This window comes from Botryllus schlosseri, chromosome 2 (genome assembly GCF_051294905.1).
Source record: "Botryllus schlosseri isolate E-star chromosome 2, Bs_hap1, whole genome shotgun sequence".
Lineage (NCBI taxonomy): Eukaryota > Metazoa > Chordata > Ascidiacea > Stolidobranchia > Styelidae > Botryllus > Botryllus schlosseri.
In genome coordinates, this window is record NC_137237.1 from 16,600,737 (window position 1) to 16,618,415 (window position 17,679).

Consider the following 17,679-nt stretch of genomic DNA (forward strand, 5'->3'; position numbering starts at 1 on the left):
GACCAGAACTATTAAAAGTGAGGAAAATTAGCATATTATAAATGCGAACCAATCAATCAATCAATCAATCAGGTTTAATAATATTTTCATCACCATTCGATATCACCAAACAGCTGAGTTATATGAGTGGGTTTATAACATCGTCGTTGGGTTATATTTTTCATCTGAACAGTCACACACAATGTACAATGCGATAAGACACAATGCGATGTCATGAACAAAATGGAGGATGTCGAACGATACACGTTTCAATCAATCAGGTTTAATAATATTATCATCGTTTCAAAACATCACAAGACTGCGATACAATGAAAAGATAGGAAGGTGTCGAAAGAACTTGGAGTAGCCTTTAAGATCAGGGCCCACCTAGGCGAAGTAAATAAGAAGCATGCACACTTTATGAAAAGTAATGCAGCAGAGAATACTTTATCTGGAAACTGAGCCCTGAGCAGTCAACACAATGAATTGGACTCGGACTCGAGTCATAATACCATGAATTGGACTCGAACGTCTGCTCGATGACTTGGACTCGGATTTGACTCGGTGGCGAAGTGAAAATGACTCAACTTGACTCGAGACAAAACTAAAAAAGTGAGATTAACTTGCGACTTGGTTACAACCCTAAAGATTCGAGACGTCGATTCGATTCAATTTATTTACAAAGTCGCTTTGACTCCGTGATGTCTTTTCATCGACACAATCTCGCGACAAATTAGAAGCGACGATATTAGAAGAATGAATGACGATCAACTCCACTCACAATACAGATTTCCACATGGTGGTCCGGTGAGAAGAAACGTCCCGAACGTCGACTGCGGACGATTGAATGACGTCATAGCTAAGAGAATGAATACTTACACATAGCCCAATATGGTGCCTATGTATTCATCCGCTACTTACAGAGATTTATTGAACACGTTCATTCATGGGATGTATAACCTAATATGTAGATAATCGCCAATGAATTATAAAGTATGTATGATAATTGATGTATAAGAACGCTCATACGGATATATATAGTTGCAGTCGGTGTAGCGTAGCATAGCATCTCGGAAAGAAGTTCGTTTTACCATTATCCATCACGACTCACGAGTACATTCTTGGGCGTGAGGTGGTGAGCGGTACAGCTTAGTTTTGCTTCTACATTGTTGCTTGTGTTTTGTTTCAGTATATTCGGTTAGCGAAATAGTTCTTATTTGATCATGGCTACCTCTGGAATTGAAGTAAAGGATCCGAAGGCTGTTGAGGCTGTGAAACAGTTCAATGCCCGTAAACTGCGTGCCTTCGTGCTGAAATTCGAGGCTTCCACCACGAAGCAGTGGAGTCCAAGCAAGGTGATTCTGGATAGCACTTTAGAGGCTACCAAAGGAGACATAACTGAAGAGAACCATATCTGGAATGAGCTAACGTTTTCTGATGAAGATCCGGCTTACTATGTTTGCTGGTTCCGAAGAGGCGGCATGGGTGATAGTGAAAATGCCAATGCCGATGATGTAGCAGTTCTCCTGTGGTGGACGTCTGATGAGATGAACATAAAGCGTAAAATGCTTACGTCGAGTACCCTTGGTGCCGTGAAGAAATTTTTAACCAAAAATAACCTCGGCAGTATATATGAGTGTCGTATTGGAGGTAAAGACGAACTGAAAAGTAAACACGTCTTCAAAGCCATTCTTGATAAAAAGAAGGGCTTCGACCAGAATTTGTCAGTCTTCGAAGGAGCTCCAATTTGTGAATTGAAAAAGAAGTGAGCAATAGCCGGACTGGCATGGTCTAATCTGGATTCAAAGTTTATTTGAGCCGTATTGTATGATAATCAACGCTCTGAAATTTGACTCAAACCGTTTGTGGAGTTTACCGATGTCCTGTTTAATTCAGTGGTTCTAGTTTGTTCAGTAGGTAAAATTGCTGCTCCTATGTCAGTGTTATTCTATCTGACGAATCGGCAATAACTCATCAATGTTGCCGAATAAGTTGGGAATTGCTTGTTATTCTGGAATTTTACCAGTCATATGAATAATATTGTGATCTAGTCATTGACATGTTAGAACGAGGTTGAGCACGATTTATGCATTCATTTCATGTTAAGTAATAGGAACTGTTTTTTGACCCGTTCTTTATAATATGTTGCCAACACTTCTGTGGCTTTCAATTTTTCATTTTGGTCAGGTTGTCAGTGTTTAGCGACTGCTCGTAGGCTGTTTCCTGACAAGGACTGTAATGGTTCATTGACAACATTTAGATTTCATGTGCAAATTGTGTGATGGATCAATTAAACTGCCTTGACCTTCATGTAACCCAGGGCATTTGCTTCTCTGTTTAGTCTACTCCATTCAGACTTGTGTTTATAAGCAGAAATAAATGTAATCAAATTGCTTCTAAAATATCTGGTGTTGGTGTTCTTATGAAAGCTGTACAAGTCATGCTGTGAATGTCGATTGCTCAACATTTGTTCTAGTGTTTATGCTAATCTGAACTCGACTCATCCTGCTGTCTGAACGACTTACGCAGCGATTTAATAAGGCTTGACCTGATCTGCCCTTCGCAGAGTTGATACCTGTACTATATTCCCTAGTTTGTGAAGGCGAAAAAGCTTCTGCCCCTGCAAATGATTATTTGTGAACATTGTGACATGGCAGGTTAGGCTCATTTCTGGAAATGTTGCCACAGATATTGAAAGAGGCAGCATTGAGCTGAGGAGCTACATGCCTGAATAAGGAGGTTGGAGATGTTATAGCAAGCTGGTTTTCTGATTGCTGAGGGACAAACCTTCTCTACGATTCTTTCAAAAGGAGCCTAATTTTTTTGTGACCTACATTTAACTGGAGATGCCTCCAGTAGGGTGTAGGGTTCCATGTTTTGATATCACAAAAAGACAATGCTTAAAAATTCTGAAAGCTCTACGACCGGAAAATAATACTGATTATTTCAAAATCTATTCGGCCAATAGTACTGTGTTGACTCGATTAAAATTAATTCATGTATAAATACATTTTACAATACTTCTGTGGTGTTGACTAAAAAAAAAGGTCCTCTCTACCCCCAAAATACCCGTCACGCCGTGTTTTTCGTTGATTGTCTTGCCAACTCAGCGTTTCCAGTTTTTCGTCGCATTTTAATACTTTTGGTAGATAAAGAGGACAAATTTCCCTAAAAATAGGATATTCAGTCGTCCTTCGAGGACACTTTCAATTTGTTGAAAGAGGGTCCAACTTTGGCTCAATTCCAACCACTAGAAGCGAAGTTATTGCAGTAGAAAAATTTCCAATTCTATGATTTTATAATAAATAGCTACCGTAAATACTATTTTATTGAAATCTAAATTTTTCGACTGAGATAACTTCGCTTCTAGTGGTTGGAATTGAGTCAAATTTGGTGTGCATCATCTGTACTGACAGCCTAACAATTTTATAGGGTTGGCAGAAAAATTTTGAAATCTTATTTATTAATTTTTTGATAAATTCAAAACGTACTACTTCAAGAAAATCGCTTCTACTGGTTGGAATTGAGTCAAAGTTGATGTGCAGCGTTGTTTTCACCAACCTTACAATTTTATCACATAGCCAGTGAAATCTGAATAAAAAGTTTTTTTTGAACAGCCCTACTGAAGTGAACACCTTCAGTTTTATCATTAAACATAAACAATTTAAACATATTAGAGCGAAATGCCGGTAATATAATTCTAATCAAATTTCGGAAATGTTTCTTATTGGTTTAGCTCTGTTTGCGTTCAGACTAGAGCGCCATCACCGAGGTGGGGAAAATATCCATCGAAAAAAAAGGTCATCAAAGATTCCGATTATTAATTAAATTTCCCGTGAAAGTGCTGCTTTCGAAAATGTCCCGTTGTAATTCCAATCTAATTTACGGTTTTCATGAAAATGCGACGAAAGAACTGTATTTTGCGAAAGGAGTCAGGCTTTCTGTAAATATTGCCAGCCTCATACTCAGAGAATGAACACTAATTTGATATGAACTGAACATATGATTTCATCTCCAATTTTTCACGAATTCAGTAATTCTAATTCCAAATATATGGAAAAAACTGAGTATCACTATAATTCTAATTCCAGTGTAATTTGGAAAAAAATATCTAGCTATTTTTTAAATTCTAATCTGATTTCAGAAAGCTGAAAATTTTCCAGTTGTCCAAGTCTGATGACAGCATTTTCAAGTAATAGTAATCGATTGCATTCGAATAAAATCAGAAGTGTTCATAATCGATTATATCCTATATCTAACCGCGATTACTATGATGTAAGACACGTATTTCCTTCAAGACAAATATTTGTCTGGTAAACCGTGGTCTCACATTTCATCTTTGGCGACTCGTGCGTGACATTATCCTTGACCAATGACCACGGTCAAATTGGTCATGTCTTGACTGACCATGAAATTGAATGCGAATTTGGTCAATTTATCAAGCTTGAAGATCCATTTCTCTATGGGCACATCATCAACTTAGAATCAAAAAAATCGTTTGCATTCTTAAGTAGGCCAATTGTGTCAGAGGTGGGTGGCAATTGCAGTTCATTCAAATCCTTCATCAGCCTCGCAGCTCGGCAGCTGAAGATTCGCTTTAGGCAGTTGACGCCTGTCACTGTCTTCATTTTTATTCTGATATTTGAGGGAAACAGGTTATATTCATACTCATGGCGTATTAACGTCTCTGCAACTTACGAAAGTGAAGGCAGTAGTAGCATTCCTCGTTCCCGACATAGCGTCGATGCAGGGTTGTAATGACTCGAGTCATGACTCGACTCGAGTCCGACTCGAGTAACGATTTTCTGATGACTCGACTTGACTCGAGTCATTTTTTCAAAATACGGAAATGACTCGACTCGAGTCAATCTGTGTATTGACTCGACTTGGACTCGAGTCAATGGGCATGACTCGAGACTCAGACGGCCAAGACCGACATTTCATTGTAATTCCGAAGCCAACACACTATTGGGATTTCGTCTGTTGGTACTGGTACTTGAAAATGCGACCAGAAACTGCTAAAAGTGAGGAAAATTGTTATATTATAAAGGCGAACCATTCGATATCACCAAACAGAGTTATAAAAAGTGGGTTTACCAAGACTTCAACTGGAAACTGAGCACTCAACACAATGACTTGGACTCGGACTCGAGTCATTATTCCATGACTCGGACTCGACCCTCTGTTCGCTGACTTGGACTCGGACTTGACTCGGTGGTGAATTGAAATGACTCGACTTGACTCGAGTCAAAACTATAAAAGTGAGATTGACTTGTGACTCGGAGCCTTGTGACTTGGTTACAACCCTGCGTCGATGCCCGACATTCACAAAATTCATGGGCCCGCTCTAAGGTAGGCTCTACTACGCCATATCAAGTATGACATAGCAATGCTCATGACCACGAAAAGGGAATTGGCATATAGATGAGATGAAGTTAATCGGTAAAATGAATTACATATAGGCCAACGAAGATGCGTCTATATTCTATTGTGGAAAAAAAGTATTCGTGTATGTTTTCAACAGGCTGTTGTAATTCTGAACAAGTTGTGAAACGCTTTTCCCGAGTTATAACAAACACGTCCGGTCCGTATTGAAACAAATATACCTGTACCCGTTACCAGACCCGGACTTGCCGGATTAGACCAATTAGAGCAAAATGCCGCTAATCTTATTTGCGAAATGCTTGTATGCTCAAATTTCTGGGTTTCCCGAAAATGTTACAGGAGAACTGTGAGGGAAGATGTGGTACCGATGGATCACTGGGACCGAAAATACTTAAAAAATTGTCCATGATAATTCCGTGATTACACTCCGTGAATTTGTCTACAGGTACATGCTGACAAAATCTTTCCTCACATGCCAAAAAATTCGACCTGCATGAGTTATGGGGTCTGTGACGAATGATTTACGTTTTAGGGGGTGTAAAGTAAATTTGGATCGACATTTGCATTTTTCTATGTTACCTTTCAGACTAACAAACCCGCCATAATTTTTGATGTGAAGTATAGGGCTTGTATCAGGGTATATAATGGCACATATTTTTTGAATCAATACCATTCTCGAGTGGACTATTTTCAAGTCAATTACAATATTTATGGGGTGGGGGACCTATGGTAGCATAGCCAAATCGAGCAAAATAGATGGACAAACTAATCACTTAACAACAGAAACTCGCCTACATATATATAGGCTGTAAATCATAGTTACCGGTGGTGTTTTATCGCTATAACGGGATATTTGAAAGTCAAAATGTCGATTTGCGGGTAATATGTATGTGGCATTAATTTTGTAAGTTTAGGCGTAAATCAAAACATGATTTTATGCCAACATTTGAGTTGATATAATCTATTTTATTCTTGTAGGTCGCGACGAAACATTCTTCATTGGCTTGTAGTAGCTTAGCTTATAGTACACAACAAAACAAGTTAATAAATTTGAGTTTTTGAGCGTATGTCCCATAGGTCCCATGGTCGTGTGCCTTTGGACCCACCGGGTGGGGACCGATGACACGTTCGAGCAACACATTTTAAACGTTTATAAATATTTTTTGAAAAGGCGGATATCCATGTAAATGTCCGCGATAGGTAGAGTTTGTATCGAAGTGTTGAGACAGCAAAAGATCTGCTATTCCCGGCTGAAGATTTGAGGGCCGGAGATCATTTTGCAATTATTGATCCGTCGGTACCACATCTCCCCTATACATAGTGTATGCACTGCGATACGAGCCATGCTTATGAGAATGATCTCTGATTTAATATCAACTGAACCTTGGCTGTTTTTGTATTTCTTCCTAATTCGGAATTGAATTCAATTTCCCATTTTTGTAGAATTCAGTAATGCTAATTCCAATATAATTTGGAAAAACTGTGTAGCTACAAATCAAGCTAAATCAAATTTCGAACCGCTGAAAATTGTGTAGTTGACTAACTCTTCCCGATCTCACCCATTCCTCATCCCAAGACCGCGCAACTAACATGTCAGCTTACATAAACGACGCATGAGTTTTTCAAAAAGAGAAATCGTATTTCTGAAGCACCGGAAAGAAATGGAGAAAAGTCACATTGAAAGTATCTATAATATATGAACTTGGTCAAGAACCAAAAATAAATAGCACCATGTTGCCGCAATACACAGTAGATTTTGCAAAATATTCAAGCTTTTTCAACCGAAATAGGACACAAGCATCCTACAGCTCAGTCGCATACGTGTGCCTTTTGAGCACGCCGGGACCGCCCGCAGAGCTCATGTGCGGGTCTATCGGGTGCTGCGCGTTGATTTGACGCGGTGCGGGTCCGTTTCTGTGCCGTTGGTGCGTGTTCACGGGCAGCGGCGGCGGGCCAGGCATCATGTTGTCGTTGTAAGATGGATATCCCCCGGCTGGCACGACTCTGTGCTGATACGGTACGGAATGATGAATCCGGCGCTCGTCGGAGGGAATATCGTGAGGCAAAACGTCCGCATTGTCGTTTGCCAGATAGGATAGTCTGTCGTGGTATCTCACGGGCAGTGACGGAGCTGACATTTCTTCGAAATGACTCTGGGGGTGGTAAGATCTGGATATCACGCGATCGGAATTCACCGATACGGCCGGCGAAGACGACCTGCTTCCGTTGTTGCTGTTGTTGTTGTTAGCGTTGTAACTTGATGACGAGTTTACCCGCGGCCGCCTGACGCTGCCCGAGAAGCTGTTGTGTCGCTGTCCGGGAATTCTGATCGCACACTCGGACGACTCGCTGATGGAGTTTCTGTTCCCGCACTTGTTGCTATCTTCCCGCAGCTTGATCAGCAGCTTCGTGATTTCTCGCGCGCTGTGCGGCGGGGCGAATTTCTCCGCCTCTTCCAAGTCGCGAATCGCAGCCGTCAGTCGGGAGGCGTCCTTGCGCACTCGGGCCCGCACGAACAACGCTTCGTACCAGTACGGCTTCAGCTGCAGAGCGCGATTGCAAGCGATTTCGGCTGAACACGAAAAATGGGTGTCATGGCTTGTGATCATCATATGAGGTCACTGGTCACGCTATGTAGAGAAGTACTTCTGCCTTTTTCGAGTGATCACTGATCATGCAGGTTTCGAATTACTCAAATGATTATATCTGTGACTATTTCCGCATACTTCTTTCATTAAGACCACATACTTTTTACCATTTGGATTTTCTACAGTAGAAAGTAGTTTTGGTATATGCTTGCATTGCTTTTATGAGTAAAATTGTCACGACGAATGGTAGGAAGAGCCTACCTAGCTGTAGTGGTTAGTCATTGAGCGTTAGTCGTGAAGATGCGTCTTGCAATTTTGAAAGTGCCTGCCTCCGATTAAATGCTAAATGTATGTGACCCATCGACCAAATCTACTTTTTGAAACTACTTTTCACATCATCATTTTCTACTTCTACTTGAAGGTATGTCTTTGGAATTGATTGTTCTACTTGTAATTGAGTAGTAGCTTACGGTATTACTTCTACTTGAGTAGCAACACTGACTACTCCGACCATCTCTGGCGATGATCAGGATGGAATGCACCGAAACTCACCTGTGTCGATATCGTTGACTTTTCGGGAACATTTGGCAAGTCCCAAGAGAAGCAACGCCGTGAGCTCTCGTGTCCTTTCGTGCCCTGAGATGGTTTCGTTGCCGGCCGCGTTCGGGCTGGCGACAGGCTCTTTCAACTGATACAGGGCGTTCGAGTAGATATCGCTGGCTTCTCGTATCTTCCCGTCCTTGTATAATAGATTGGCGTTTTCCACGCATTTTTCTAAAATTTCGAAAAATGACGGTTAAGGAAAAGTAGATTTGGTCGATACGCCTCATGCTTGTTCTCCGAATAAGTAAAAGTACTTCGTTATTGACCACATCTGCATATATCACGTAAGCACTGTGCGAAAATGCGAATTGGAAAATCCTCTCACCAAGTAGAACAGCCAGCATTGCAGGATTATTAAGCGCGCGATTCCAAGCAGCGTCAGTTATTGAAACGCCGCTGTTCAATATCAGCGTCGTGGTCTTGACATTCTGGTTGACAATGGCCCGTTCCAGGGGAGTCATATTGTTCATTTCCCTTCTCGTAAACTCCGCGCCGGCGTTGAGCAACAGGTCGATAACTTGCTCGTTCCCGGAATTAGTGGCCAAATCCAGCGGCGTGCGGCCGTATTTGTCTCGATGTCTGACGTCCGAGCCGTGGTCGACAAGCGTCCCGACACACGGTAGATGTCCTCTAACGGCCGCCCAGCAGAGTGCCGTGAGTCCTTCCTTGTCGATAGCGTGCACGTTCGCGCCTGAATTGGAAATTTGTTTAACGCAACGATTCGCACTCTATGAATATGCATATTTACCATTAGATAGAAGCAGCTTTAGAATTCCAACATGCCCGACGGATGCGGCTGTGATAAGAGGCGTGCGATGGGCGGAGTCCGCCCCCTCTATTGACGCGTGAAGATTTATCAGCAGCGACACTGTTTCCCATTGACCCTTCAAGTTGAAAATATGCGTTTGAAAGCACTGCTTGCAACACGTTTCCAGAACGAGTCAATTCGTACAGTGCATATGCAAAACCCGGGATTCTGACGCCTTCTTAATATTTCAAGACCCAGATGCGTGTTTGACCGACCATGCGTTCGGTCGGATTTCGATTGATTGTGCTTGCGATCTTACACGTGAGGTTGTGTGCAAGATTGGAGTATTTGGGTGTAATAAAATCGGAATAATTACACATTATTTTTGTTTGTTTTGTGGTATTCCTGGTATTTGTCGACTACTATGGTCATTTACACCAGGCCGATATTCTTCATTTTTCCCGTAACTGCCGACTTATAGCACGGCCCACTTGGGCTTTTTGTAAGACACCGCTTACGCGGATGAGATGGCGAGGAGGAGCCTAAATAAACCCCTAACACTTAGGAATAGGAATTCTGAAGTTGACCTCGGTCGGACTCGAACCCTAACCCATCGGTATTGCAGACGCGGATTATACCACTGCGCCATCTCGCCACGTGCGGAATAATGACATGCTGTCTTAATTACTGTCCGGAGTAGGAATCGGGTGTGTATTAAGAATTGGACTGGGGGATTGTAAGCAAGCAACAGGCCTGCTAGACATAATTACCTGTTTCACAGCGCACAGGAGCGGCGTCATTCCGAAGTTATTACGAAGTTCAATCTTCGCGTCCCTTTGGCGAATCAAGTATTCGCAAGTTTGCTCCTTTCCGCGCGAAGCCGCCGCGGTGAGAGCGGATTCTCCGCGAGTGCGGTCGATGCCGTCTGGATCGCACCGCAATGCCAGTTCCGGATGATCGAGCAGGTATTGCAGTAACTGTGAATTGATGGCGTTAGCACAGCGGCAAATCTCAGCAGTTATAATCAGAAATGCGTCATAAGGGATGGCGGAATGATGCGTACTTGCCGGCAAATGAGTCATACCCGCTTTCCGTTTGTTCGGATGCTGTTTCTAGCGCTAGGGCTATGGAAATAGGGGAAAATATCCTACCTTGATACATCCCGTCGTGGCAGCAGCCACAAACGCTTGCTGGGCTGCGAATTTTCTTTGGTCTGGCGATATGTAAAGATCGCAAGTCAGCAAAATGACCGCGATATTGAAGTTGTCTCTAGATACTGCATGCAACAGTGCGCTGTGTCCGTTTCTGTCGGCTATGTCGATCTAAAGAATATAGATGTATGAATGAACGGCGCTGCAGGCATCCGAACATTAAGTCACGTACTCTCGGAGGCGGATTGGACTGGAGAAGTAGTTTGACAATGTTGATATGGCCAGCAGCAGCGGCGTACGCTAAACAGGTCATTCCGTTAGACGCGGCCAAGTTGACGTCGGCGCCGTACGTCAGTAACAGGTCTACGAAGTCCTCAGAGCCTGCAGGAATAGAGGGACTTAAAATATACTTGAAGCATCATACGTTAGTGATTTCGAAATATTTTCCCTGTCGGTCATTATAGTCTAGCAACGATTGCAATACTCTCAATGATGACAAATGACTAACGTCACGGATAGATTTTTGCGCGCCGCTAGCTATCATCCTTTGTCTCAAAACACGTATGTAATAGCTGACTAAGCAAACGAGGAAACTGAGTCATAGATTTTATCCGTTTCTCTGCATCCACGATATTAAGACAAATCAGAGACCTACATTTTATACGTGATACAAACTCATCACTACTATCTTACCGATATGTGCCGCTGCACACAGTGGCGGGGCTTCGCATAAGACTTGCGATCTTGCATTCGGATTGGCGCCGCTGTTTAACAGCAATCGGCTCACCTAAAAAGTTCCGAAACGGTAAATCGCCACTTAAGCCACATGAGATCGCGTGTTACTTACTCCGATGTTTGGGTAAAACAAATTCCTGATCGTTGTCAAGCTTTCGCTGAGACAACTGCAGTTTTTCGCCATGAATTCAGAATGCAGCTTGAATGAGTTGACTCCTAAGAAGAAAGAAATGACACTGTCATTAACTGACATTCCGCACAGAATTGAGAATGTTCTAACACAGCTGCAATATTGAAGTTCTGTACCTCGAAGAGCCTATACGAATGTAAATGTATAGGTTACCTGTCGTCTTAGACTGGTTTCGGAACATCTTGGCCTTTAGTAAGTGATGCGCCATCTCAATTGCAGCGTGTGGCGTGACTCGCTCTCTTGGCAAGCGAGACATGACCTTGGTCAAAAGTGTATGACCGCGCTTCGGGTCAACCGCAAACTTTCTGGCAGATGAAGCTACGAAGAAATTCGAGGTTTAGTTCATTTCTCGAATATGGCAATACACAAGTTTGTTATCATACTTGGCACTATTTGGGCCTCGTCGTGATGGCCGGCGGACAACCAGTCCCTGAAAGAAGGGTGAAAAAACGACCGCCTTTCGTCTGTAGGCCGCACCACGAAAAACTGAGAGACCATGTCCATAAAATATTGAAACTCCTCACGCGTGAGTTCACGGTGTTCTTCCGATCCGGCCACAATCGCCTTGGAAAGATGAGAGAGTTTGAGTCACTTCCGTTACAGGCGAGTGAAATATTTATACATACCTGATATATTTGATCATCGCGAAGAGGATAGAGCGACGCTAGAGCGACTGCCAAGATGTCCTTGACTCTTTGGAACGCCGCTGTGCTTGTGAACCTCAGGTTACACATCAGAAGGAAAACCTCACTAATGTTCACCGGAATGATTTTGAAGCCGGCACTTTTTGGCGCCAATTTCCCCATCTCGATGAGATCCAGCGTCAGTCGCAAGTACAGGATGTTGCCTTCGCATTTCGACATGAGGTGCGATGTCAAAAGCTTCTGCGTTGTGGCGGCATCAGGCTTTCCTAAATTATCATGATGCATTCACTAGTCTTATCAGGTATTTCAGCACCAACAAATTGTCACAACATACGTTGCACGTCTGACAGCGAAATCGACTACTTTTTCGATATCATCCTAATCCTACAGAGGCATTTTAATTATAGGAATTTAAACGTACCCATGATTGTCATATTGCCGAGAACACTTGATGCGGCAATTCTGCTGGATATATAGGCTTGTATATCTCTTGTGACATTTTCGTTTGACTCTTCAAAATCTATTGAAAATTCCATCAAGGGAAGTTTTCCAATAGCTTCCTGATAATATATCAAATCATATATATCATGTTGTGTCTTACTAGTTACGAAGAAATAGAAGCATACCTTCTCTCGAGTGCGACATGTCGTGATTACTTTCAGGAACGATGGAAATTCAGGAAGATGTCGCTGTAGGAAGGAAGCGATTGAATCGCCATGGTCGGGTCGATGCTGCTCGGCTTCTCCGAGTCCGTCAATAAGAATGATGAAGTTCTGTTTTGGCAGTTGTTGAGCTGGAATACAAATCATAATAATCGATATTATGAAATATTCAACGTGTTAAGTATATCGTAAGGTACCATTTCGCAAAATCAATAGAGGTTGTAGAATTGCCTCTTTCCATGCTTGCGTGGGGTTTTGTAAACAACTCCTCAGACTGAGAAGATTTTGTAAACGAGGCTGGCCCAGTAGGTAATCCCTAAAAGCGAAAGCAAATGATTGGCATCATACAGGTTCGTAGCCACATGTGTGGAATCAGGGATATCTAAGTTTTAGATATCCCTGGTGTGGAATATAGTACCTGTAGTGAACCAACTGCGGCGCCTGTGTCAGCTGCGCCGCGATGCTGTGCAGGAATTCCGGAACGTAACAAGTCGTGTTGTTGTCAGCTTGGCAATAATGATAAGCCACGACCCAAGAGGACAACTTTTTAAGCGCATCCTCCGTAGTCAAGGAAGTCTGACTGCTGCTTCTGCTGTTAGCTTTGGCGGCAGCTATACCGAAAGCTGGACTGCCGGTTCGGCTTGAGTTGTTGGAATGATTGATCATGTGCCTGTGAAGTCTAGGCGACCCTGATCGAATGGACGACAGAGTGGCATTACTTCCAGCCTGTCCAGAGTTCTTCAAACTGTGGTAGCTGTGCGATCCGAGTTGATTGATGATTGATGTTTTGCCAGTGCTGTCGTCACCGTAAATAATCTGGAATTTATAATTTGTCAAGTTCTGCCAAGCGAGATCAAAACTCGCACGAGCCAAGGTTACTTACCGCTCCTGCGTATACGCTGGAATTTGCTCCTGTCAGGCAATTGGCAATGTCCGAGAATAACCATTCCCTTCCAACGAATTTCGATTCCGAAGCAACCGCCCAAGGCAGATCAAATTGAAAGCTGTGAATGTTGACATCTGGAAGGTAGTATGGAGCAACTCGACCCACTGGCGAAAAAAGAATTATATCTGTTGATATATTGCATAGCAGTGGAATTGTAGTGCAAACTTACTTCTCATTACATCGCTTGTAGAAGAGGCATTGCTGAGCGGCGGGTGCCTGTCGTTTGATCGGTTTGAACCTCGCCTGGCAGAGCGACGGTTGAAACCGCTGTTGTCAAAACTAGCACTGTGAAATACAACATTGTATTAGTCTCTTCTAGAAGGATGCCGGAATCTCAGCGCTTGCGTTGTCCGTTTCTTACCTAGGTTTATGAACTAGACTTTGAAGCATCGGGTTAGGTACAGGTACCGACAGTGAATGCGGTCTGTGATCTTCCCAAAAGCCCGAACCCACTGCACTTCCTGCGTAGGAAGAGGAGTTGGCGGAGCTCTGTCTGCTGTGCGATATGCTCATTGATGACATGCTGAAAGCTACATTGCGAGACAGCTCCTGATCCGAAGGCCTGAAATTGCATATGATCAGAGATGGTCAAAGTAGTCAGCGCTGCTACTCAAACAGAAGCAGCGATTTTCAAAAGATTTCAAAACTAATTTAATCGGGGTAAAAAATGGAGGGTCTGAATCGGAATAGAACTCAAGCAAGTGGTTGCAAATAATCGATTTGGTCGAAGGTCCGCATGCCTGTAGCAGTTAATGGGAGGCGAGAGCAACGAAAATTGACTACCAACACTACGAATAGGCGCAATCTTCGGAAAGATATTCAGTTACTGTGATACAGGGCTTTTTCACAAGAGCAATTTCACTCATAAAACATATGTTAACTGATCTTAAAGCTACTTTCTACTTTTCAAAATCCTGAAACACTGTTTCGTAGACGCAGAAGCAGTCTAATAACATAGCTACATGCTACACTCCGAAAAAGTAGAGGTATTTCACCACCACTGCACAATGCACATGATACATACGGTAAAAAATGCACATCGCAAAGGTAGTAAACAAGAATGTATGTTTACCATTGCCGCGCGGGACTCATCATCCTGTGGTCATTATTTGGACTAGGCGTGGACCTGGCCATTCCCGAAGACGCACGCAGCATCTGTATCATGTTCGGTGCGGCTTGTTCGTACGGCGCCATGACAGGCAGGGGCTGCATCTGCGCGTTCGGGTACTGCGTGTAGTGCGAATGCGCCGGCATGCGGCTAATAGGCGGTTTTCCCGTGACGCGAGTTTGCGGCAGAAAGTTATTGTTTTCTTCGCGGTGGTAGGAGGGCTGCTGCCTGTGACGGGCGAGGTCTTCGTGTGACTTATCGGTGGATGAAGTTCGGGAGTGCATGTTCCTGTCTTCCATGGGGGGAGGCGGTGGTGGTGGCGGGAGATCGTCGTAATCATCGTAGTAGCTGTGCGATGGGGGCGGCGGAGGCGGCGGTGGTAATGATTCGTAATCTGGAACCTGCAATGGCAGTAATAGCATAGGTGGTTAAAGCAGTGAACGTTCCTACTCAAGTAGGAGTAACGCCGCAAATGTCGCCTCAATTGGGAGTAGGAAATGAAAGGTTCGAAAATGACTCAAACAAGTAGCGCCAAAAAGTAGATTTGACCGAGACGTAGCATAGTTATAGTAGTCAATCGGAGTCGGCTACTTTCGAAATTAGTATATGTGCCTTCGTGACTAAATCAAAAGGATTAATGAGCATGGCACTACGGATGTAGACCAAATCTACGAATACATATTGAGATACGGTGATACAAGGCCTATTTCTCACATGGTTTTCATGACAATTTTATTCGTAAAAGCGATTCGATCTTCTCCCAAACTACCTTAAACTACTTTTCAAAATCGAAAGCATGAGAAGTAAGCAATTTTGCCGAACAAACCGCCTAATTGAGTGCTAGAAAAAGTAGACTTACTTCGTTACTAATCCCCTCTAAGAAATTACAATACAAAACAAGCAACGGAAGATTAGATTGAGCAAATCTTACCGCTGTGGCGTTCGAATGCGACGACATGGACCTTTTCATAGCCTTGTAACTCGCGAAGTCGCACACCGAAGCGGCCGGGGTCAACGAACGCGACGAGGACAAACTCGAATGGATGGAGGGTTCGGCGGAGTTCGATTCAGAGCAGAGCTGCGGCAGTTTCATCACCTCTAAAGAATCTAGGTGGAAACCTATGATTTACTACTTGGCTTGTATGGCGTCAAGCTTTAGGTTTCGGTACCTGCTGCCTCTGACAATCTCTCGCTGGTTCTTCTCGATTTGGGAACCGGCGGCACTTTCGAGCGAATATCCGGACCCGGTAAAGTTTGCGTGTTTTGTCTTCTGGGATCTGCGTTCCAAAGCTTTTCCTCGCACTGTTCCGCTAACCGTGGCTTTGATACGTCAGTTCTAATAAGATGAACGAAATATCCACGGTTAGACGATTATTATACGGGTTTATACCGTATCGAGAAGCTTACTTCTTATCGCTGTGTACAATATCGGATGAACTTCTCGAATGGCTGGGAATGCCGCTATCAGTTCGGGAGTGGGATGATAAATCGATGTTACGGGAGTCCAGAGATCCCGTGCGGTTATTCGAGTCGCCGGTCCCGGCAGAGTTAGAGAGGTTTTGTCGAAATTCGGAATCGAAGGAGCCTACGCTGCTGCCTGGATCATGACAGAATCGTTCGTAAATCTCACATGATTTTATGAAGAGATTTCGGTCGACTCACCTATGCCTTTGTCGGATAACGTGGAAGCGGGGCTTGTTGTGTTGTAGTGCTTTTTTCGTCTTTCTGTGCTGGTAGTTGAGAAGCAGGTATTCGGAGTTTGGTGATTTAAGATAGGGTGAGCGTACGAGTGCGTTTTCACAGTGCTGATTCTGTGATTGATGGGGCACATTCAAAACACGGTAGAACCTCAACACTATTAGCATCACAATAATAGATTTTCAGTGCTGCAATTTACCTATGTCCTTCTCCAAAAAGCAGACCTAAACGAGTCATTAATGCCTGTTCGTCGCTAGATGGCGCTTCGGTGCTTTGCGGCGTGGTCAATTTGCTCATAGCATGAGATTCTGAAATACCGAAGGGATAAGAATAACACGAGTGTTCGACTGAACGACGAAAACAATGTAAGGAATGACTAGAAGCGACTAAACGCAGTTTAGGGCCATTTAAAGAAGGTCAATACCTTCAAATGGCATGATGACAGTACTTGCTAGCACGATTGTCTCAACGCTTACAATGACAACTGTTTCAATAAAATGTCGCGAACTCCAATTAAGTGGAAAGCAGGTTTTCGGACGTACAATTTCAAGATGATTTCGCTACCTAGAATTGTTACATTTCATCTTAACTGTATGGCATGCTTAATCTGCATGAAAATTCGACAATATCGCCACACAATCTTGAATGGAGCCAGCTTATTACCTTGATGAAAATCTCAACAGATGTAGTCACATAAAGGCATCAGAAAAATTCAAAATTGTACAAGATTTTTTAAATGCCTTTCACGCCACGACGATATCCACGCTCGCGCCTGGCGTTTATCATTTTTTATTTGATTATCGTACGATATTTTTGTATCATGGTTGAGAAATCCATTGATAATTTCTCGGATTGTTCGCAGCGTTCGTGCTGCCATCAACGCGAGGTTTTCTCGGAAAATTCTAGTGCATGACGGCGCAAACAATTAAAATTGTTTATTTTGCGTTACCATCGCAACCACTTGTAAAACAATAGGTTACTGTATGATCTCGAAAGCCCACACGCTCATTCAATCACCCGTTATGATATCATGCATGAAACGTGGTATCAACGCGGCATACCAACAGCGCATACTTTTCCGGATCACGAGATACGCTTTCAAGAAATGCTCAGCTAGTTCCTTGTCCTTGAGATACAGTTAAAAACCATTTCCATTTCACCGAACCCATATAAAACCCGTATGAGATTAGAGCAGCATAAAGCATTATTGAGAGAATTCGATGAGTATACAAACACATTTGT

The 17,679-nt window shown here is 43.2% G+C and overlaps 1 protein-coding gene across 3 annotated transcripts in view; it reads right to left on the bottom strand.

The window, feature by feature from the left end:
• Positions 1 to 6,982: 6,982 nt before the first annotated feature.
• LOC145433842 (protein TANC2-like) overlaps positions 6,983 to 17,679 on the bottom strand; it is a 127,950-nt gene continuing 117,253 nt past the window's right edge. For all 3 annotated transcript variants that reach the window (XM_080311097.1, XM_080311098.1, XM_080311096.1), the window contains 25 exons: positions 16,637 to 16,745; positions 16,402 to 16,550; positions 16,147 to 16,336; positions 15,909 to 16,075; positions 15,671 to 15,846; positions 14,704 to 15,140; positions 13,993 to 14,193; positions 13,801 to 13,916; positions 13,569 to 13,735; positions 13,104 to 13,501; positions 12,883 to 13,001; positions 12,650 to 12,816; positions 12,445 to 12,583; positions 12,006 to 12,289; positions 11,763 to 11,943; positions 11,533 to 11,697; positions 11,302 to 11,405; positions 11,148 to 11,241; positions 10,687 to 10,835; positions 10,455 to 10,625; positions 10,074 to 10,280; positions 9,304 to 9,439; positions 8,881 to 9,246; positions 8,505 to 8,726; positions 6,983 to 7,936 (listed from right to left, as the gene is read on the bottom strand). In XM_080311097.1, coding sequence (XP_080167223.1) covers positions 7,167 to 7,936; positions 8,505 to 8,726; positions 8,881 to 9,246; positions 9,304 to 9,439; positions 10,074 to 10,280; positions 10,455 to 10,625; positions 10,687 to 10,835; positions 11,148 to 11,241; positions 11,302 to 11,405; positions 11,533 to 11,697; positions 11,763 to 11,943; positions 12,006 to 12,289; positions 12,445 to 12,583; positions 12,650 to 12,816; positions 12,883 to 13,001; positions 13,104 to 13,501; positions 13,569 to 13,735; positions 13,801 to 13,916; positions 13,993 to 14,193; positions 14,704 to 15,140; positions 15,671 to 15,846; positions 15,909 to 16,075; positions 16,147 to 16,336; positions 16,402 to 16,550; positions 16,637 to 16,745 — 5,384 coding nt within the window. In that variant the 3' untranslated portion in view covers positions 6,983 to 7,166. The remainder of the gene's footprint in view (positions 7,937 to 8,504; positions 8,727 to 8,880; positions 9,247 to 9,303; positions 9,440 to 10,073; positions 10,281 to 10,454; positions 10,626 to 10,686; positions 10,836 to 11,147; positions 11,242 to 11,301; positions 11,406 to 11,532; positions 11,698 to 11,762; positions 11,944 to 12,005; positions 12,290 to 12,444; positions 12,584 to 12,649; positions 12,817 to 12,882; positions 13,002 to 13,103; positions 13,502 to 13,568; positions 13,736 to 13,800; positions 13,917 to 13,992; positions 14,194 to 14,703; positions 15,141 to 15,670; positions 15,847 to 15,908; positions 16,076 to 16,146; positions 16,337 to 16,401; positions 16,551 to 16,636; positions 16,746 to 17,679) is intronic.